At 34.3% G+C, this 23,520-nt stretch overlaps 2 protein-coding genes across 2 annotated transcripts; one reads left to right on the top strand and one right to left on the bottom strand.

The window, feature by feature from the left end:
• The first annotated feature begins 204 nt into the window (after positions 1-204).
• Positions 205-2,098, top strand: LOC134267649 (endothelin-converting enzyme 1-like). Its single transcript, XM_062749858.1, has 4 exons — positions 205-282; positions 402-497; positions 625-698; positions 1,608-2,098. Exons 1-4 carry the CDS (start codon positions 205-207, stop codon positions 1,708-1,710), a joined length of 351 nt encoding a protein of 116 aa, XP_062605842.1. The 3' UTR covers positions 1,711-2,098.
• A 5,250-nt stretch (positions 2,099-7,348) lies between these two features.
• LOC134267650 (small ribosomal subunit protein uS9) lies at positions 7,349-12,352 on the bottom strand. The gene is made up of 6 exons (XM_062749859.1): positions 12,285-12,352; positions 12,141-12,186; positions 11,008-11,109; positions 8,801-8,897; positions 7,739-7,786; positions 7,349-7,528 (listed from the first exon to the last, which is right to left on the bottom strand). The coding sequence occupies exons 1-6, from the start codon at positions 12,290-12,292 to the stop codon at positions 7,383-7,385; spliced, it is 447 nt and encodes a 148-aa protein (XP_062605843.1). The 5' UTR covers positions 12,293-12,352; the 3' UTR covers positions 7,349-7,382.
• Positions 12,353-23,520: the final 11,168 nt, after the last annotated feature.

Here is a 23,520-nt window from a genome sequence, read left to right as displayed (position 1 = left end):
TATTAAGTAATCAATTTTTGGCTTAAATGAAATGCTTTCACTTGGTATTTTCAGAAACTAGAGGTTTAAACTCGTGTAGAGAAAAGTTACCTTAATTCTGCTCTTTATTTATCAACAAATAAAAGATATTTTGAGTATAGTTTGTAAAGAATTTTAACAGTACACTTTTATTAATATATGATAATCTATCATAAATATCTTTTTATGCAGGTAAAAGTAAACGGACAACGTTGGGCGGCGGAAGCCATGGCTGAAACCAGCGGTGTCCAAATTGCATACAAGGTGCGTATATATTAAACAGTTATACCTTAAATTTTGAAACAGATTTTTTTTGGATGGAAGGGAAACATAAATATGATCGAACATGAAAAATATGAAAATGTGTTACCTCTTGTTTGCAGGCATACAAGAAATGGGTTCAAAAGAACGGAGGAGAAAAGCTTGCTCCAGGTTTAGGACTGACTAATGACCAGATGTTCTTCGTTTCGTACGCTCAGGTATTTTTTTAACGAATTGATTTGCATTTTAAAGTTGTCTCCCGTGTAAAGGAAATCCGGTTTATTCATTAAAGACCTAGGCGTACTGGACTGTAGATGTTGATATGCCGTTTCTGTTCTATTTCAGGCCAGCTGCTATAACAGAAATGACAATGTCGCGTATTATAATGCAGTGCGAGGAACAGTTTCCGAAGACATTAGGTAAAATAAAGAAGATGGGGGGATAAGGCGGGCAAAGTGTCTATAGAGCGACAGATAAGAAGTGAAAATTTTCATCTCAATTAAATCCAAATTTCATTTGATATTTCATCTAATATTAAAGTATTCTTTATGTAAAATCTCTACAATTTACAAAAATCTCACAAAAACAGAAAATATTTGCCTATGAAAAAGATTACATACACTTAAAAGAACAAATATGATCATTTTCTCGTACTTTAACAAACTTTTTTAATATGAGTGGGTCTTCGCTCCATTTTTTTGAAGGATGATCCTGAAAGTTTGCAATAAAATACATATTTTTTGGTTTACAAAAACATGGAGCGAGGACCCACTATACCTTAAAAGTACACTTTTATGACACAACATTCGCATCTTTCCGAAAAAATACTTCAAGTCCATTAAGTCGCGGGTCACATCACAAACATGATTTAAATGCCCAGTATCACCATGAGTGATGTAGCATAGTGGTTAACGCGTTAGTTTCAAAGCAGTATGCTATTGATACGTCGGATTTTTATTGCTAGGGGTTCGAATCCCACGAATACCATCTATTAATTTTATGAAAGAAATTTTTTTTTCTCTCAGAAAAGTTTTTTTTCTCATAATTTCAAAACTTTCAATAATTAGAAGTTAATTGAAATACTCAATTAATTCACGTACTGAATACATGATTTCTTAATATCGGACGCTATAGGCATTCTGCCCGCCTTGTTCCCCAATCTTCTTTATTGACAAAAACACAGGTGCCTTACAAGCAAGCAAACGCACTTGGTTTAGAGAAAAATGTCAATCGATATATTGCAGGTTTTTCACTAACATTTGGTCAACCTTTTTGACAATAAATAATTAATCCATTTTAGAAATATCTATTTTTGGAATTCATTACAGGACGAATAGTGCTTTATCGCAGATAAAGGAATTTTCTACAGCTTTTAACTGTCCAGCAAAGACCCCCATGAATGCAGAGGTTAAATGTGCAATGTACGGATAAATTCACAAGACTATGCTATTAAAAAAGGACATTCAGAATGGTAAAGGCTATATGCTATTAATACACAAATCATTTGGAAATAAGCGAAAAATCAATGCAAAACCTTGTATTATACACATTTGGATCTAACAGTGAACATTTTGTTGTTGGATTGTCGAACACTAAGGATTCATGCGGTTGATAATAATACCCTCTCCATATTAGTTTGTATATTATATTCCATATAACATTATTATAACGTCTATGCCTACAGAGATTAAGTCTTTTAAATAGTATTTATTTTTTAAAAGGCTTTATTTTTGCTTAATATATATCTGTACAGGCGTGTACTCACATTGTATGAGAGTATGAAAATGAACACTCGCAAATTAAAGTTCATCATTTTCCAGCTTTGTTGTTTTCATTTCTCTTCCTTTCTTAATTTCTCGTATCCTAACATTTTGTTGCTTCTTGTCCCACGATGCAAACACATGATAACAGCAAATAGAAGTGTTGCCAAGTCCAAAAGCGTAAACTTGGATTCACAAGTTTGCTAATGGGTTGACATTGTGTTCATTTTGAGTAAATTCATTTGCAAATTAATGAAGGATTACAGCATTTTTCAGTATAAACATTACTTTCGAGAACCATGTAAAAACATTTCAAACTGTACAGGATCCCCATGATGAAGTCAGTGTACAATTTAGCATTACGTCACAGTCTCGATCTATTTTGACAGAAGCGCCCACCGAACAATTCACGCCCCGTTATATGTCGACTCAATTTGTAAACGTCAGGGAAATAATCTGTTGCAACATCACCAATCATGGATAAGGAGAAACTGTCAGTCATAAGCTTGCGGTAAGGAGGCATTTACTATTTACCTTGAGTGCAGTTGTCGACATAGGATGGTGACGTACATGTAATGCAAAACGGTACATGTCACTGAACTCAAATTGATAACATCAAACCATATTTCAATAATTTCACCCTTCATTAAACAGGCAAAATCTACAATAACGCATTTTCCCAACTTTTTACTTTCAAATAAAGCTTACTTTACTACAAGAGCTGTTTACCCTAGCTGCAATAATATAGCCCTCTCCGATTTTTTAATCTGATGTTTTCTGGAGAGGGCTACAATTCCACAGCATCTCCGTAATGGTGCAAAAATATTTTTTAATACGGGCAACTGCAGGCAGAATAAATTGTTTTTATATTCAACTTACTTCTAATAAGATGAGATTTTTATTCACTGTCGACAACATAGCCCGTTTAACGCAATAACCATGTAAAATAAATCTGAGTGTTTACCTGTCGCTTCTACTCAGCAGCCATGACAGCTCACGCGTGACGTACTGAGACATAAGCTTGAAAGGATCACTTCAATATAAACAGGGATCTGACCTATAGGACCAGGCTTGGTTTTTTTTCTCTACAAAAAGCTTGACGATTTCCGTTCTGATTAATGACATTAGGCTAAATACATATAACAACTTGTTTTTCCTAAATCTTTATTTCCAAATGTAATAATTGATATTTTTCTTTACTTCTCATTTGCATAATGGTAAGGTCTACTGTCTCTGAAATTCTATTCTTTATGTCTAGGCTATTTATCCGTGAATATAATAAAACATGTCATAAATGTGTGCAAATTATATAGGCCTAAATGAAATCCAAGAGAGTACAGTTAATGATATATGTAGCCAAAATCAATGTGATTAAATTCTAAGGAATACTAGTATATACTAGTCTATTGAAATTCATCGCAGCTCAATGCTGCCAAGAATAGCTGTATCAAGTAACACAGACATCCCTACTAATGTGTTCGGAACCTTTTATTTTTCGGTGTTCTGCACATTATAAGACCCGATGAGTTCAGAGTAGCTCTGACAGTGGCTCTGGCGAGAGCTAGCGAGACTTCAGCGAGATAGGGTAAATTATTCACGGAAATGTGGCTAGGAAATGACTAGCACGTGGAGACATGGTAAACAGAAAAGTTATGTTTTAGTTTTCACCACCCTATAATGTAATTCTAAATGTACTTCAATCGATCTTTCTTGAATCCATTCAAGTTTAAATTATTTTTAAGTATTCTCTATGATACAATTTTCTGCTGTCATGAATTAAAATTTCTTTTTGGACAAATATTTTGCATGGGAATCGGGACTATATTTTTTGGCGTCAGATTAGCAAATGAGGCATGTGACTTTAACTGAAAAATCAGATGAATGAGAATTGCATTATGGGTTACTATACGAATACTACAGGAATTTTACGCTTGATAAATTCCTTTATTGTACTATCGGTGAATACAATTGCCAGGTGGATTCCCTGGCCAACACACGTGATCACGAGTATAGTTATGTTAAAAATGTTTTGTCCATTTAAATGCATACGAAAAGCTGCTCATTTTCCTTACCCTTGAAGTGCTGGTGTTCTAAACCTGACACGAACCACGTATACATTTTATTAAACATATTTTTCTCTAGTTAACAACAAATTTAAAAAGCCCGTAATATTTTTCATAGTTTCTAATGTTTGCATTTTGTTCATGAGAACATTTTTTTATTTTGCACTCCATTGACATGATCATAGATTGACCTGAACCACGTGTTCGAAGTAACACGTAAACATGTATTTGGCGTAAACGTATTCAAACAACATTTGATTGGTCAGTTGATCGTGGTAAGATCCTCTGTGCGCATTAATAGCAATAGCCATATAAGGCAAACGGAAGTTTGTCAGTGTAGATGATATTATACATTTTTTTACCAGCGTATCGGTCGCCAGTGAGCTTAATTTTTTGCAGTTAACTTTGATATATCAATTGTTATTTACCCCCTTAAGCCACCCATTTCTGTTGAAAATAATGAAAGTCTTTCAGAAAGGTGTGGCAACACACATTTTTCACAGGACATGTTTTCAGAAGAAACAGACTATAGCAATTTCCTGTTTACTGCTAATTTTTATCTATAAAACCGGATCTACCCTATAACCTTTGAATAGGTAAACCTAAACCACGTGTCTTGAATTTAAATCACAATAACATAAGTAGGGGTGACAGAGTGAGTTATTCATGTCCTTGGAGAAAGTGTGCTTATACTGAGGTTTGTTCCGCCTGACTGACAACTGTACATTGGATTGTTACGATTTTATCTCTCTCTAGTGTTTCTTATATCAAGAATGGGTATGCATAAAAGGATAGATACGAGATAGATTTTTGAACGGCCCTCGTAATTGAAGAAAAATACACAAGTCTATAAAAAAATTTAAAATATTCTTTGAAAAGACGAAAATTAAAAACTTTAAATGTGGATTCGAACCCCCGACTTTAAAAGTAGAGTGGGACACGGTGTAATAGTCAGCCCACATATCAACTGAGCTAGTCTGACTATATAATATAATGGTATAAATTTAAAGCAGATTATCAATATCAAGTTTCCTTATTTTTGTAGGTTTTTTGTGAATTTCGACCCTAGGGCAGGGGTGCCTCTAAAAAAATTCTATCTTGAATCATTCCTTACATCCAAACCTATTAAAATATCACAATTTTATTCGGGGACAGGTCTGCCCTGAAGGACTTCTAGGCCAAAATTCATGCAAAAATCAACGCTTTAACGGACAAAATGGGGTCTCGGCCAACTTTGGAGGTTAATTGTAAAGTTGTAAATAATAAATTTTAGGTATAAAATACATATTTGAAAAATTTAGACATATTTACGGTAGAAAACAACAATTAAGGGTTAATTTTTAAAATGTCACTTTTTCCGGGAAATTAATTATTCTCTCCTATAGGTCAATTCTTTTGTCAAAGTGAATACATCCTTTAGAGTAACTCAATAAAGCAGGTGTCGGTGTTTATAAATAATTGTGATGAATACCAGGTAGTAAATAAAACCATTCCATGTGTTATTTTTACGTAAACAGCGATATTTAGCTTAAAATAAGGTAATTCCAAAGAAATCCGCTCCCTATACATGTAGATCCTTAATCTCACTGGCTGTCCCAGAATAAAATCTGTCTTGGTCAGTAAATATGGCGGATGAATTTAAGTTGTGTTGTTGACATACACGAAAAATAAACGATACATGGATTGTTCTGTATATTTTTGGATCGATTTATGTCTGGGATAACTACATTTAGAAGTCCCGGTAAGACATGTTAATTAAATACACATGTAGCCGTTTACTGACATTTTGAGCCTAAATCCGTGCGGGAGTGAACCGCTCCCGCATTGCACCATTACGGAGATCCTAAGGAGTTATAGCCCTCTCCCCTAAAAAAGGACCCTCAGCGTCCCAGGTTAAAGTCTTTGGAGCAGTTTTCTTTGCAGTTCATCTATGCCCTAAATTGACCAGACATGCATGGAAGATGCTTCTAGTTGTCTCGTTGCATCAGTCAGGGTTTCAGACGCTGCAATTTCAGCAAAGAATTGACCAGATTAACGTTTTAGTGAAGGTCTCATTTCCATGTAACTATAAACCTACGTTGACTAAAATTGCATTGATCATAAGGTTGTACACTACAAGGCTTGCTTCGTAAGCTAGATCTGACCTAAATTTTCCGGGAGTGAACAGGTTCTCGTTTTTGTTGTTGCAGCTCTCATTTCTAAGTAACTATGAGCCCTATGATGACAAAACTTGTATAGATGATACACTTAATAGGATGCACACAATTGACTTGCTTCGGATGGTGGATTTAACAAACATTTTCCAGATAATGGATTAGGTTAAAGTTAAGGGTGCAAGTCTACATTGTTAGTTTAATGTGGGACTTTGTCTTACATAAAGACAACATCCGTTGAGGTATTTATAATAAACTCTGTAATTGATTACCTATGTTAGAATTTAAGGATATTATATTTTTTTATTTTAAATATGTCGGTCCATCAGAAGGCGTAGTTTTAAAAAATCTAAACGGAAGTGGGCTGGGCAAAGATCAAGATCAGGAAATCATGTAACAGTAAGGAATAACTCAATTTTTCGATTAAAATCAAGATGATGATCAAGCGATTGACTATCGTGATGATAGTACACGTAATTTTATACAAAAAATGCCTCCTGTGTTTATGTTATCACGCAAGCCAACCGCTTGATAACACCATAAAACCAAAGGACAAGATAATAATTCCATAATTCTCAGCAAATGTCATGGATAAAATGACAATCTGAATATCTATACATCTATGTATTTAAGGATTATAAGAGTATCCCCATCATTGCCAAAGTAATTTAAATTAGACACAAGAATTAAAATTCGAACTTAACACAGATGCTTGATCCTTCATCCATATTTTAATAAATGTTGGAATTTCCGTAATAGTAAACAGTACTGTACTACATGTACCTTTTCCCCTTCAATTGCAAGTTACCATGGTAATTAAGTGTGCCATTTGTCCAATCAAAAAGTTTACCTCCACGCACTCATTCTATGTAGTCAAAAGTGAATTGAAATTCACATGGACGCTATTTGTTGTATCCGACTTGTACAACTTGCAAGTCTTGTTCATCATAAATACTTATACGTATCATTAGTTATACGTACGGGTATATTCTTACATTAAAACAGAACCCTGAGTTTCTGAACAATGTCTGATTACTGAAAAATTAATTCTGAGTCCTCCCATCATTATAAAACAGAATAAGACAGAACACCATTATGACTTGTAACTGTACACTTTAATGGACAGACTAACGATAAGATTTCTGGTAGCGGGCACGGGCACCTGGACCTCCGAACTTCTTGGGCTCGCATCTTCTGGGATCAGCGACCAGCAGGGTTCTGTCGTAGCTGATCAACACATCCTTAATTTCCTTCTTTGAGGCTTCATCTACATCTACAAGTTAATAACAAATTCATACTAAGCAAGTGTTTATATATAAATTTAATGTAATCTTTCAAATTAAAATTAGTAGAAAAATATTTAATCATAAATTGATAGTGCAGTATTCTGCTCTTATTAATTGAACATGCATTATGAATGTACAGATTTTAGCTGGATAATTCAAGGAAGAAATCAGGTTGTGCTCAATGTAATACTACTTACATTTCTGGTAGTATGCCACCAGGGACTTTGAGATAGCCTGTCTGACAGCTACAAATGAAAGACATTAATTATAGCTAAAGGTTGAATGCATCAATCCTATTTCCTTCTTCCTTTCAAACAGATTTACAATATATACAGTGATATAAAGAAACATTTTATCTATGGCAAATCAATAGATATCAGCTAATTTCTTTTTATTTGAGCTTACATAAGGAAAACAAAATATAATATCTTTTGGAAAGCATCTTTCCTAAATCAAAATACTTCAAATTACCATTATTTTTTCCTCATATTTTAAAACTCAACAGATTACAGTAAATTCAGATTCAGGGGTTCAAAATTTTTTTTGTCATGGTCAAGTCCAGGACTTAAAGAGTAAATTTTAGGCAAGTCCGAGGAAGAAATTTCAGAGTCCATATTTACCTACACATCATTAAATTTATGTTACTAATAATTAATTTTCATTTGTTGCATTGAATGAATAAAGACTATATGTATTTTATATGTTTTATTTTTCCTCCATAAACTGTCATAAAGTCATACATGAGTATTTCAACACAATACCAGACTGATAGATTATTGGTACATTACAATAACTTTTACAATACTCACTACTGAATAAACCATCTGTTAGAACAAATAGAAATTAGAATGTGCTGTAAGTCACAGCTAAAACCGAAATTTAACAAACTTATTGTCGTTTGTCATATAGGAGGAAACATGAGGAATTGCGTAAAAGCAAGAGTCTAACCGCAACGGAAAATAAAAAGACGGATTGTATTTTCAAAATGTTCGTAATGTTTTAAGGTATTTTAACGCCCACAAACCCACATTTTTACTTAATACATTTGAGAATTTGCTTTATTTTTAGCTTTACGGTCATTTTTTTCAACTTAAAAAAAGATAAACAAGAAACATAGCCAAGTCCCAGGACTTTGGCGAATTCTAAATGCCGAGTCCGGATCCGGACTTTGTTAGTCCGGGACGTCGGACTTGAGGAATTTTGAACCCCTGCAGATTGTACTGAAGCATCAAGCACACAGACTAACAGATTGTACTTACCGTAGACCTGGGCCACATGACCACCCCCTCGTACTCTCACTCTGATGTCTACCCCAGCAAACTTCTCCTTGCCAAGAAGCAGGACTGGTTCCTGGAGCTGGAAAATAAATTAACATGATTCAATTACACAATTACAATCTTATAAACAGAAGGACAGTAGGAGACCCATGGACCATGAATGATGGCCACCTAGTCAACCCATAGCTTCAATACTGCTATCTTTCATAAATATATGCTGGGTCAATCTCAGCCAACTTCAGTATACTGTATCAAAGAATTCAAGGGAGGAGCTAGCCAATCCATACCTTATTGTCATCATTGACAATTTGACATCAACAAATTTTACATGTACACACATGTTTAGTTGAGTATCCGTACTCATTGTATTCATGCAAATAGTATGCTTAAGTAATAAAGACTGGCCAAGTGATCATATACAGTAGCTTGAAAATGCAAAATTTATCAAGGTATAAAACACTCTTATTTTTCAAAGATACTAAACAAATTTCTTGCATATTTACAATGAGTAACAAGGCTTAACTGGTTAAAATATAACTCCTTACGTTGGAAAAAAGAAAGACATTGAGCAATTATTCAGAGCGCTGTGATAATTTCCTCACCTTTTCTCAGTTAAGGTAAGCAGATACACAATTCATCATAAATTGCTCATTTTGTTTTCTCTTTTAATTTTTAAAACTTGTTTATTTTTTTCTCATTAGATGGAAGTTTCTATAAGGAAAGGTAAAATTGCCCACATTGCACTGATGGTACATTTTTACCTTGCAATTCAGAATTATAAATTTTGATCATATAACTAGTGTTTTTCTTTTTCCTGTCTTATTCCTACAGTTGTAACAATAATTTTTTGTTAATTTGAAGTTGCTGAGGGAGATAAAATAGTCAACTTATGAAATGAAATTTCATGTTTTATTTCAAGTAAGATACCATATACTTCTTAATTCTTGAAACAACCTTCAACCTGCTTTGAAAACAGGACACATGAAAGCCTAAGTCTAAACTTGATTTATAAGAGGCAATCTGCAATTCTGTTCCCTTCTCTCTACTGATTCACACATTTTTTTAAAACATGCGGTAAAGCTAAACACAATTCTTACCTAATATAACTAATCGAAGACGCCGAAGTGTATCAAATTTTCATAGGGAGTTTATAGGAAAACAGAAGTAAAAGCTACACCAAATTTGGTCCCATCCAATGATACTGACAATCAAGAGCACTGCACTCTCACAATGAAGATGTGAAAAAACTGTGAAAAAGAAGCTCAGAGCGCTGTGATTTTGTCCTCATCTTTATCAGATAAAGGTAAGCAGATTCACAGTTCATCATCACTTCATGATCATCTTGCATTTCATCATACAGGAATACAAAACCTTCCAAAAGACATCAGACCATCGGATATGACTGAACTGCAGTGCCTTATGGTATATTTTTAAATTACAACTGCCCAGAATGTTCTGCGTCTCAGTTTCTGTTTTTACTATTTTGACACATAGCCATAAACACATTGATTTTAAGAAAAAAATATTGTATAATAAATATAGGTACCTAAAGAGTTTGTTTAAAACTGCTTTGACAGTTAGATTTTCCCTGGTTCTGCATTTTCATGTGTTTTTTTTTCTTACTTTAGGTTTTTTGGTTTGACAAATTTTGTTTGGTTCTGTTGTTCCTAGAGTACACATGACAGAATATCCTGTATATGTTTATCCCGCTTCAGACAAATTTGTAGATTACTGATTGGATAAAAGCTAATCACGTGACGCCCTGAAATTTTCCATGTAACATCTCCGTCGAGGCGTAATATGAAAATCAGGCACGCGATTTCGTTCGAAAGTGTTTTTGTACTCATCACATTTAAATTTTGTACTCATCACATTTAAATTTATTGCAGAATGGTTTATTCTTCATTCAGCATTTCCCAAATAAGATTTCATTTGATTTTAATTATTTAAGCATATACAAGTTTTTAATTTATATGTGTATAAATTTACATGTATATAAAAAGTCCGGGATAGTTTACTCTAAGTTACAAACTTCATTCCTTATCTGTAATGAATTTATGTCTTTACACTTGGGATTCCTTCCTTTTACCGGTAAGTAGATACTATTCTTAAAAATCTGCCATTGCTAAAATAGTGTGAAAAACACAAAATATGGTTGAGCAAAACTTGATAGCAAGTTAGAATGTTACCTTGTATCTGAGGATTTGTGGTTCCACCTGATCTAGGGGTCTGCCATTCACTTTTATCAAGCCATTTCCACGTTTGCAGTGAGCTACAGCAGTAGCAGTTTTCTAAAAAGAAAATGACAAAGTTGTTTCATCATATCATCTAGTTGTTTGCTCTTTTTTAATTTTTTAAATTACTGTCAGACATTTGGTCTGACAAAGTCAAACGTTCTGTCGGAATGGTCAAAGTTTTGTCAGACCAGATACATGTTCCTTATTTAACGCTGTGAAAGTGATTTGAAGAACAGCACCAAATACCCTGGATTATTTTCAACTGTCTTCAATTTTACAAGTTTTCTTCCTTGGGATAGGAGGTCTTTAATAAATGACGTTTTATGACTTTACTATAACAAATTAAATTGTCTATCGTCAACACGCCCTGTACGCGGCCATTTTTTCTGTGTTTGCGACCTTCATCTACACATCCAGATCCCAACCGTTATTAATTTTGCATCACACTTCATTTTTGTTATTAGTCAGTATTCTGGACAAATGTTTTCTTCAAAGTTATTGGTTCAGACAAATATTTACCAGCCTTTCCAACAGGATCTACAGATTTCGATCGAAAAAAATACAGATTTAAATCATTTAATAGTATTTTTTAGGGTGTGGTTGTAGGCCCATGTCTCAACCCACAACTCTCCTCTCCTTTGAAAGATTCCTCAATTCCCCACTGATTATAAGTTTATTTGACCAATTAAGTGCCCTTATGGGGCAAAGAGAAATTACATTGTAAACAATGTACACGATAGAGTCAAAAACATGTAATGCAAAATATGTGCACATGATAAGAAAGAGTTGGATGATTGATAGGAAAAAGACTAAACAAAAGCAAGAGGAATAAACCAAAGAGATTTTATACATCTAAGTAAACTATAAGTTCTGAGCAAAAATATTTTTTCATACTACAAGCTTGAAAGCTGGGGGGGGGGTAAATGAAATGAGAGAATGAGGAATTAGAACTGTTGTTAACGTAAAATCTAGGTCATACCACATAGTCTTTATTAATTTTACATAATAAAAAAATGTATAACCTAATGGCATGTCACTATATTACTGAACGTGTATTTGCAAAAAACAAGAAACCACGTGGGTACCTTTCGTCCGAACACTTGAACAGACTGCTGTGGGCCCTTTACTGACCTGAAATATGAAATAAAATATTGATTTTAAAAAGATTAGACGGTTACATGCAAATAATTTCAAATATTAAAGGTGTTTCAAGAGAAAATTTCACTAACGGTTCCATGTTGAACCTCTCGTTTTAGATGCCGGAAGTAAAAGGAGGCAGCAAGGTTCGCAATGCATTATGGTTAATAGATAAGCCATGCATTAAAACTTCGTGTTTTGGAAGAAAGTGATGTTTTCATATTTCATGTATCTTTAGTTAATATTCAGAATACTATGATATACAACAGATAAAACATATTTTTATATAAATACATACACATAATTTATGTCACATCATTTTATTTTATTTTTTTTTTTTTGGGGGGGGGGGGGTTAATTAATCCGGATCACTTGCAAATAAAACGTTTGCCGGAATTTAATAAGACTGAATATTAAGTTTCCTTTTATAACCTTACAATTATCATAATATATATAGTTATCCCAAAAATCAGTGGCGGATCCAGAGGAGGGGGGGTACAGGGGTTGCACTCCCTTGGATTTGCTAAAAAGAGAGAGAGAGAAAGAAGAAAATTTTTGCTGTGATTTTAGGCCTACAAAAGAAAATGTTCAGTGCAAGGCTCATGAAGAAATTCGATTGTGAAAATAACATGGAACTCTTACCACTGACCTTACAAAGTAGTATTTTCGGGTTCCTTTCTCTGTACTTTGTCAGTGACGTAGCATTGATTTTGATTTTGAAATATTTATGATAAAGAAAGTTGCTTCTTCCAAAAATGGTTAACTCATCTGAAATCATCCTCAGGTAGTGCAGATTCAAGATCATGACTCTAGAGGGTAGGGTGCGGCTAACATGGCTGATCAAAGTTTTACATAGGACTACCGGGTAGATAGCTAGGGAAATCTTTTTTATCTGATCTGAAAAACATTGACATGGAAATAAAAGGAAAGGAAAATACCACAAAGTGAATTTTTCTTAGCGAGGAGCTAACTTCGGCTTATTTAGTAGATTTGTTTTAGCCCGCTAAAATTCTCTAAACGCTAAATTTGCACCCATGTTTATTGATATCGAGAACAAGAGATGAAAAAGAATCAGCCTATTGCTAAATGTTACGTAGTTTATTATTATTTTTTTTTTTCCAAAAACTCCTAACGTAATGAAATTCATTTTAAATCTGAATTTCATCTCTTGCAACAGCATGGAACCTTATCCGCAAAAATAATTGGCATGATTTTTGATCAAGCAAATGATTAAAAAAAAAACGCTTTTCGATAATGTTAATGCCGAATACAGGAAATATAGGTCTCTTTTAGGAATTCGTAGCAGCAAAGATTTCGGCAATAATTTCCCATCAAGTTTTATGTACATGTACATGGAAAATTTCATAAATGAGCACCAAATATTTACTTAGAATTAACAGCCACAAAAACAGAAAATTTGAAACAAAATGTGAGAGATGATTGGATATCGTTTTATCCACTGTGACGTCATGTGTCTATGACGTCACAATAGTCCCGTTTCTATTATCTCAACAACAATGGAACCGGAAAATAGACCTCGCAGGTTTATGAATTTTTTTAGACGCATAAGAAAAAGAAATCGTGTTAACGTTTACATTGAAAGACCTGATACAGAAGCATGCCAAGCCCGTCCAGCAAGGAAAGGTCTGCTGAATAGAATGAGGGACGCGTGGTCAAGGATCAAAAGAGTAGGAAGGAATCGTGTACACCCTCAGACTCAAGAATCCTCTGGTTCATTACCTGATGCAGAGTCAGAAAGCTTATCTGAATTATCACTTACAGAAGGGATAGTTCTGTCTATTGATAGAACGCCATCCCTTATTTCACTAGTAGAAAGTCCGGCCAGGACTTGTCTGATTCCGTATAACGAGGAACCCGACAATGTTTTAATAGCATGTTTTGATAGAGACTGAGGTAATAACAGTTATTTATTTTAAGAAATGTTCAAAATATTTAAGTTAACTTTGAAAATACATGTACTAATACACATTCATAACTTCTTTTTCAGCTTTCAGTGAAACTGTTTTGCCTTTTCCAAGAAAAGAAACCCTTGCAATGCTGTCATTCTTCAACCAAGGGATCAAGGTAAAAACATTTTTACAAACGAGCTGACCCCATACTTTTACTTAGAAGTATGCATGTTGCTGGAAAGTGAAAAAAAGGAAATGTATTAACTGATGGGATGTGGGACCATGTTGTAACTGTAGAAAATGTCGTCACAGTGCAGATCGAATGAAAACATACACTTAAAAATTACTTTTACCATCAAGTTATTCATTCTATCTGGTATTATTTCATGTTTTGTTTTTGAACTTAGCAAGTAATATTTTTTCTTTGCGTTGTTTTTGTTTGTTTCTTCTTTATTTCGATAAATAACCTAGCTGAGTCGGGTCAGTGAGTATTTTTCTTTGTCTGGCATTGTGCGTCTAGCATTAAAATGTTTCAGCATCTTCCTTGAAACCGCTAAATCGCACGATTCCAACCAATTTTGACCGTGCAGTAAAATATCTATGGGTAAACCGTAGTGGGAAGTAAAAGTCAACCTCCGGGAGGATGGACAGAGGCGTGGGGCTAACTCAAAAAAAAGGGGGGGGGTATATGAGACCAGAGCACGATGAAAGTTTTAAAATCTACTAATTTTATGTGTGCTCAGTAGTATAAGCATTCTAGATAGGGCGGAAGTGACGTCATAACCGGAAGTGGTTTAACCGGAAGCGGAAGTGGGCTAGCCAGAAATGTCCTAGCCGGAAGCAGCCTAGATGGCGAGGTCAATTGAGTGCACTTTTGGGGCTGGGGGGATAGGGGGTTCAAGGGAGTGCAGCCCCTGTGGGGGATAGGCGGGTCAAGCTAGTGCAGTCCCCCTGGGGGATAGGTGGGTTAATTCATTACATATAGTCGGCCCTAAATACGGGGGTGCATTTACACTGTGTTTACATTGGTACGCTGCTACTACGACCTGTTGCATCATCTTTATATATCTATTGCATCATCTTTTTAGATCTATTGCATCATCTTTTTGATACCTGTTGCATCATCTTTTTAGATCTATTGCATCATCTTTTTAATACTTGTTGCATCATCTTTTTATATCTATTGCATCATCTTTTTAGATCTATTGCATCATCTTTTTAATACTTGTTGCATCATCTTTTTATATCTATTGCATCATCTTTATACTTGTTGCATCATCTTTTTAATACTTATTGTATCATCTTTTTTGATACCTGTTGCATCATCTTATTACACCTGTTGCATCATCTTTCAAACTGGATTTATTGAAAACAATAACAAATAACACAGATTTTGATTTTTTTTTTCAATTTTTATTCGCGGCCAAAGTGATTTTACTGTGGCAGGACATAGATGCGATGGAGAAAGTACAGTACAGGCAACGCGGATCCCGTATTAGACCGCGTCCCCTCCGCGGTGTATTAATCCTTTCCGCGTTACACCGTCGCGGATTTTGATCGCGGTGCTACTTGAGACCGTGTTTACACCGCGGCGGGGCCAGCTACCGTTATTCTTCAGCTTAGATGTTCTTACCTGTAAAGTATTGTCGATTTTTAATCGTGTCGAAAGGAGGGGGGGGGGGGGTTACGACCACATCAATATTATAGATATATACCATTACATGGATTCTTTACAAATTCATTTTTAAGTTTTATCAAATTGTTTGATAAAAAAAACATCTTTTTTTTCTACTAATATTCACTCAAAAATAATTAATTCTCAAACACGTCTGTTAACACTAATACATGTATAGGATGAAATAAAGTCGAATAATTTATCGAATATATTTATTTTCAAAATCAATAACGCCATCTCAAATGATCTTCAAATTGGTATAATTAAAATTTAAAGGATCCCATGATATCGCTTCTTTTTATATGCACTGTAATCCGGCGTTCACAATTAGCCCGTGCAGTTGCAGTTACATGTAGCTATGTGTTTATTTATCTGCGAGATTATATATATCAGTCATTTGGTTTCATTTAGAAAAATACCTTTACTACTGTGTACATGTCTGTTATAAATAAAAGCATGAAAAACCAGGGACGTAGCATCCGGGGGGGGCCTGGGGGGCCTGGCCCCCCCACTTTTTTCCCCAACATAACCATTACTATATTTTATTTTCATTGTTGGGATGGTCGCCCCCCCCCCCCCCACTTTATCACCATAGTATAGTGACAGCAAGGATTGTAAGGAAAAAAATTGAAGTGATAGTAAGTTGGCCGTGAGAAAGTTGGCCACTACCCCCCCCCCACCCCCCACGAAATAGGATTTTCGAGGTTGGGCAACTTTTAATTTTCGTTTTTTTTTTGTTTTTTTTTTTTTCTTGTCAACTTTTTCAGGTAAGTAAAAAAAATTTTCTCAGGTTGGCCCCCCCACTTTCAAAAACGATGCTACGTGCCTGAAAACGCTGAAAGATAGTGATACATAATTACAATTAAAATTTAACAAAACACGCGTAAGTGTAGGAATACCGTTGCTCCATTATTATGCGCTACACTGTAAGACTATGAACTAAATATCACCGGGTTTTTTTTTTTGGTGGGGGGGGGGGGTATTGTAAATAAAATAATCACAGGTCATTCTATTTTGAATATCCATAATATCATAGCTAGTATTTGAATGTATTTCTATTTTCTGCTCTTTTCGAAAATTATTAAAATCATGTCTATGATCATGAACAAATTTCAGATTTCTCCGGTTCAAATAAAACACAAATATGGGCCCTTAAAATATTTGAACACACAACACAGAAATTAATTAATTTTAATTAGCAAGTTGCCATGCTTCAAGTTTTCAGGTGTCTGTGTAACCGTTCGGTTTTCCTCAGGTACGTTTGGTGTGGAGTGGAGGTTACTCGAAGCGGCTGAGAAGCCCCGAGGGAACTACGCTGACTTGTGTATACTACCTATATACACCACACCCTATTACCGGCAACTGTGACAACCGATGCAACTGTGACAACAGACGGCAAAGTAATCAATCGCTATGACAGAAACCTCATTGATATCATAATTTTGACTATTTATAACATTCATTTACTTTCTTTTTGTGGTTTACCGTTTTGATCTAACCTTAAACTATTTTTCTGTCAAATATGAAACTTTGATTCCTTATTGAAACAAAATAAGAACAAAATAAAGCTAAATTTCGATCGCTGTGCAGGAAAAATTGGTCAAATTGAGCTTATATGATAAAAACTGCTATTCTTTGCTCACATTTCTTTTTGGATATAATAAATTTAGACTTTTTGAGGCATAACTTCAAACTATGGATAATTTTTGTTGTTTAATAAAAGCGCCACAAGCGTTTAATTTTGTTTGGTGAAATCATTTTGGCTATCGTGTACAACAGACGAGGCAAACAATGACAGCAGATTTAAAATGAAATACGTCAATCAGAAACAGTGGATATAAAGTTGAATAAAGTATAAATTTGCTGTATCCTGGTAAGCATCAAATCTCCTCAAGACATATTTTGGCTGTTAATATTGGTCATATGTATGGTACTTGCTATCACAGGTATTTATGGACATGTATCCCTCCCCCACGAGATTTTAAAAAAAACTCATCGTAAAGATCTATTTTTTTTATTTTCCTATTATACACATGATGAATAAGTGTAATAAATGTAATTTGTGGAAAAAAATGTCCATTAAGCCCTGGGGTTTTATATCGGAGGGGGTGGGGTGTTCCTGTCCACGAGTACCTGTGATTGTATACGACAGCAACTGAATCAAACTATTATTCGATAATCAACACAAAATATTTTGTGCACTTTTGGGGAGAATTTCTCCACTTTCTAGCATTGGTCAATCATTTATCTTTCACTCCTTTATTCTAGGCACATTATTTAACTTATTTGTATGTTTTATCCATCCCCCAAACCCTTTATACTCGTCTCTTTAAGTGATAAACTTGCTTGATTAAAATTATTTGTTAGGTTGTTGAAAATTCACTTCAAGCAAGTTTATTGCCTGTAGAGACAACTATAAATGGTTGGGAGGTGAATAAAATATACATTTTGGCTACAAATATTTCAAGTATTGGGTAGTGAAAGGTAGTTGATTGACCAATGCTTGAAAGTGGAGATATTTTCCCCAAAGTGCGCAAAAAATATTGCGCCATAAATTGTACCTTTTTTGCATTACGGGATCTGTAGCGTTATGGTCAAAGACAAATATATAAAACCATAACGCTACAGATCTGCAGCTATTTTGATCGCAACATCGCAGCTAGCGATAATAATTTGCAAGAACACTCTTACTGTGTACAATTTTATGCTGAAGTCTGCATCAAACGTAACAGCTTCGTAAGGAATGCCCCTTTTAGCAATTTTATTAAAAAACCAAGTTAACAACTTAAAACTTTTACATAATGATTAATATTTTTATTATTTTTGAATACTTTACTTGTAGGTACTTTAGTGTGATCCTTGATATTTCACAGTTCCAAATATCCATTCTTCGTTCCCTATCGTTGGAAAGCAAAATTACGAACATTCACCAATGGACCGTCTTATTTAAACATGTTGAATAATAGTTTGATTCAGTTGCTGTCGTATACAACCACAGGTACTCGTGGACAGGAACACCCCACCCCCTCCGACATAAAACCCCAGGGCTTAATGGACATTTTTTCCACAAATTATATTTATTACACTTATTCATCATGTGTATAATAGGAAAATTAAAAAAAAAAAGATCTTTACGATGAGTTTTGTTTTTTAAATCTCCTGGGGGAGGGATACATGTCCATAAATACCTGTGATAGCAAGTACCATACATATGACCAATATTAACAGCCAAAATATGTCTTGAGGAGATTTGATGCTTACCAGGATACAGCAAATTTATACTTTATTCAACTTTGTATCCACTGTTTCTGATTGACGTATTTCGTTTTAAATCTGCTGTCATTGTTTGCCTCGTCTGTTGTACACGATAGCCAAATTGATTTCACCAAATAAAATTAAACGCTTGTGGCGCTTTTATTAAGCAACAAAAATTATCCATATTTTGAAGTTATGCCTCAAAAAGTCTAAATTTATCATATCCAAAAAGAAATGTAAGCAAAGAATAGCAGTTTTTATCGTATAAGCTCAATTTGTCCAATCTTTCCTGCACAGCGATCGAAATTTAGCTTTATTTTGTTCTTATTTTGTTTCAATAAGGAATCAAAATTTCATATTTGACAGAAAAATAGTTTAAGGTTAGATCAAAACGGTAAACTACAAAAAGAAAGTAAATGAATGTTATAAATAGTCAAAATTATGATATCAATTAGGTCTCTGTCATAGCGATTGATTACTTTGCCGTCTGTTGTCACAGTTGCATCGGTTGTCGCAGTTGCCGGTAATAGGGTGTGTACACAGGGTGCTACCTGAGAGTGTATTCGATTAAGACAACCCTTGTCGCACTAGTGTTAAATATGCGCATGCTCACTGATTGAACTCTAGTGATCTAAATAAAACATCTCGTGTTGTTTAGTGCTTGTATAAATATGGCGGGGAAACCCGTATATTCCCTGTATATCGGGTTTGAACAGGACAAACAATTGATTAACAAACAATATCCAATTATCAAATAAAGAATAGCAGATAATTTAATACAAGACATCAAAGCTGAAATTAATTGTTCAACAAAATTTATTTTTTACAGATACCGGTACAACCACAGGAACCTATGGAATCCGGATAGGGCCACGCAGTTCACTATCGCATCATCGTACCATCGAGATTTGAGTCGATGGTGCGATGACGCGATAATGCGATGACAATGAAGCGATGGTGCGATAACGATGAAGCGATGGCGCGATAGCGCGATGACGATGATGCGATGGCGCGATAGCGCGACGACGATGATGCGATGGTACGATGGAGCGATAATGCGATGACGCGATGGCACGATAGCGATGATGCGATGCTATATCGTGCCATCGTTATTGCTGTATCGCGCTATTGACATCGTGTCATCGCACCATCGCTCTATCGACTATATAGATAAGATGGCATTCTCAGCAGGTAGTTAATTCGAGCAAAGATTTGATTGCCCAGTGATAATTTACTGACTTTGATTTTGTATTTGATGATCATATTTTAAATAACAAACACGAAGTACCAAGAGGAGAGTGGGAGGAAGACTTTTGTTTTGTATTTGCTTTAAATTTAAATCGCTTTCTCAGAAAGTACAATAGCGATGGGTTTAATTTCACCAGGGACCTATATACTAGTATATACATGTAGGTCCCTGATTTCACAATGCAAGAAATTAATTTAAATTTCCTATATGCATTTACTTGTTTTAATAGTTAATGATAGCATTCACGATGGGTTTAATTTTGCGGAAAAAAATGAATCGCGAACATAGTGAAATTCTCATATTATTATTAAAATATAAAAGTAGAATAAGAATGTCTCCACATACATACATGGTAATAATTTTAAATATAATAGTGACGTATCATTGTTTTTGAAGGGGGGGGGGGCAAGCCAGAGAAAAAAACGACACTTCTATTTAGTTGGAGGAAGAGGATGTAGGTTCCACTTCCTTCAGTACCAAATTATATTTATACGATACGACTTCAGCCTTGCTTTGCTTTACTGTAACAAAAAGGGGGAGGAAGCAATCGGAGGTCTTTCAATGAAGATGTTTTAGAAGGAAAGAGATGTTTGGGGAAAAAAGTGCTGGGAGCGCTTCCACCAGCTGCTACGTGCCTGTATCCCCTCCCCCGGTAAAATTTTGCACGGGTTATAATAATTGGTCAGAAAAGTACCATAGCTGACATTTTTCATTAATATAGTGTTAGTCATAGGATATGAGAGACATATACTTTTACAAAAAAAAAAAAAAGAAAAAAAAAAAGAAAACTTGAGCGTATGTGTTTTTCATGGTCTTACATGGCTGTGGATTTTAATTTTGAGTCTGTAAATTTAATGTTCAATATTTCAACTAATTTTTTTGGGAAAAAATACACATGGATTGTATAATAATACACGAGTTTATTACGATTGTAATTAAAGGGTGAAAAGTTAATTTCTATATATATAACATTTATTATAAACAAAGAACCGGTTGGTTCTGGGGACCCGACATCCATATTTATAAGATTACATTGTAATACATGCATGTAACTGAAATTGCTCTCACATTTGATCCTGCATTTATGTTAAAAATGAATTATTAATAATAATAGTTTAACTTCATACGGTAATTAACATTAGATATCTATGCTGCGATTGTTAAATCTATTAAAATAATTTAAGTGAATCAATATGCATCTGTTAGACATTTTTGTAATCAAGTGGCCCGTTTTACAAAAGAACTTACACCTAAGACCAAAATTGATTCTGCGATTTTATTCTTCTTGAAAAGAATTTAAAATGTTTCTATGGTAACAATTTTCAAAAAGGTTAATTTTCAAAAATTCATAATCAACATAAGTTTTTGGTTTTAGTCGTAAGTTCTTTTGTAAAACGGGCCCCAGAGGTTCGGGCAATAATTATAGGCAGATTTAAAAAAAAAATTATTTAAAAAAAGAATTAAAAACTGCCAATGATAACACAGCCGTAATTTTAAGAGGTTGACCTAAAAAATATATTTAAAAAAAGGGGGGGGGGAGGGATATCAAAATTATAATGCAGACTTTTTTCATTGACGTTGTAAATTTCTAATACAAACACTGACAAATTTATGCAGAAACAGTTTTTGGATTAACAATGCGACTTCACTTCCCGCCATTTCTTTCACCTGTTACTCCAGGTAAACTGAGGAGTATACTCGCGTAACACGAGTTGATCACCCGTGTCGAAGATAGGTTGTTTTATTTACAACTCTAGTGACTCGTGTAACCCGTGTCGCTTAATCGAATATACCCCCAGTGTATTACCTGTATGCGTTTTCCTACGACATTGTAAAACGAAGCCGTTTTTTTTCATGTGAAGCTCATGAACTGAAATGAATGAAATAAAGCATGTTTTTGTTGCAGACAGAATCCTTTTTAAATTTTTTGTTTTAAATAATAAACATTTTCAATAATATCGACGATTTTAATATACTGTGTTTTTCTTAATCAAATGTTATGACAAAAATACATTTTATTTTACCACCAAAATCTGCCGTTGTAATCTGGCGACAAAAAGGGAAGTAATTCAAATTACATGTCATGTACATACATGTATGCTAAACGAAAGAAGAAAGTGGATCATAAACAAGTCTATCGGTAAATAACAATTAAACTTAAGACAAAATCCACAAATGGTCAATAAACAGTGACTGATAAATCAGCGGTAGTTTTATTCGCCAGACTTAAGAAATTAATATACTGATCAAAAGAGAGGAAAAACGATCATGCACGTGCTTTAATATTGCGATATTTTTCTTCTCTCTCTTTCTCCTCTCTCTCTCTCTCTCTCTCTCTCTCTCTCTCTCTCTTTCAATCTAGTAATTGGTACAGATATAAACAGACACGTAAATAATATAGTAATTGATCATTATTTGATTTTATTAATATCAAATACTTTATTAATTTCTTTTAAAAGTTTGGGGTTTTTTTTTACTTTTATTTTTATACACTCCGTTTAAAAAAAGCAACAATAATTTGACACAAATTTCAAGGCTAATATCGTATCTGAAAATGATATCGATGAAATAATAATGAAACATGAATCAAATGTGTTGTTGAATGGCTAGACTACGATGTGCACATCCAGCGAGCGTTACCCAAGGTACTCTAAGACAGGTGTGAAACCCCCAGGGCATGTTGTTTCCTGCTCAGGCACTGCTAATCCCTATACACAGGAAATGATCGCGGTTAATACTTAATACACAAAGAAACAGAATTTGTCAAAGAAAACAAAAGTATATGAATTTTTGCATTGAATATTTATTTTATGTGTAATAACCCCCTCCCCCCACTTTAATTTAATTTCGTCTGTGAAGTTTATAATTACACAAGCACATCCTATCTTATCTATTGAACATGAAAATCGAGAAATATTAAAATAAAAAAGAAAGACATTGTTTACAAAAGTAATAGGCCTACATGATAATTTGAAGGTGAAAAAGTAATATTTTTTCTTGATCTCATGTATAAAGTTCACGTGCTCAAAGTTAACTCTCGCCATCGAATACTTTCCGGTTATTTGACAATTTGAGAAAAGTGCCTGCACATTTATATAAAAGAGGGAAATGAATTAAAGAAAAGTTTTCTAAATTTGGGAACAGAACATAAACGATGAGAAATAAAGAAGAAAAGATTTTTTTTTTCTTGATATCTTGGATAAAGAAAATTTAAGTTCACGTGCTCACTACATGTAACT

This window comes from Saccostrea cucullata, unplaced genomic scaffold, assembly GCF_032062105.1.
Source record: "Saccostrea cucullata isolate Sc308-1 unplaced genomic scaffold, CSIRO_AGI_Scuc_v1 ctg9727, whole genome shotgun sequence".
NCBI classification, from domain to species: Eukaryota; Metazoa; Mollusca; class Bivalvia; order Ostreida; family Ostreidae; genus Saccostrea; species Saccostrea cuccullata.
The sequence above is the reverse complement of the archived record's forward strand: the minus strand, read 5'-3'. Positions and strand labels throughout refer to the sequence as shown.

Excerpts from the sequence above, each read along its gene's own strand:
- LOC134267649 (XM_062749858.1), top strand. The coding sequence starts at position 205 with ATGCAGGTAAAAGTAAACGGACAACGTTGGGCGGCGGAAGCCATGGCT. Across the intron at positions 283-401 it reads GTGTCCAAATTGCATACAAG|GCATACAAGAAATGGGTTCA; the intron begins GTGCGTATATAT and ends TCTTGTTTGCAG. Across the intron at positions 498-624 it reads TCTTCGTTTCGTACGCTCAG|GCCAGCTGCTATAACAGAAA; the intron begins GTATTTTTTTAA and ends GTTCTATTTCAG.
- LOC134267650 (XM_062749859.1), bottom strand. Across the intron at positions 8,898-11,007 it reads CACAAATCCTCAGATACAAG|CTCCAGGAACCAGTCCTGCT; the intron begins GTAACATTCTAA and ends TTTATTTTCCAG. Across the intron at positions 7,787-8,800 it reads TCATGTGGCCCAGGTCTACG|CTGTCAGACAGGCTATCTCA; the intron begins GTAAGTACAATC and ends TTTCATTTGTAG.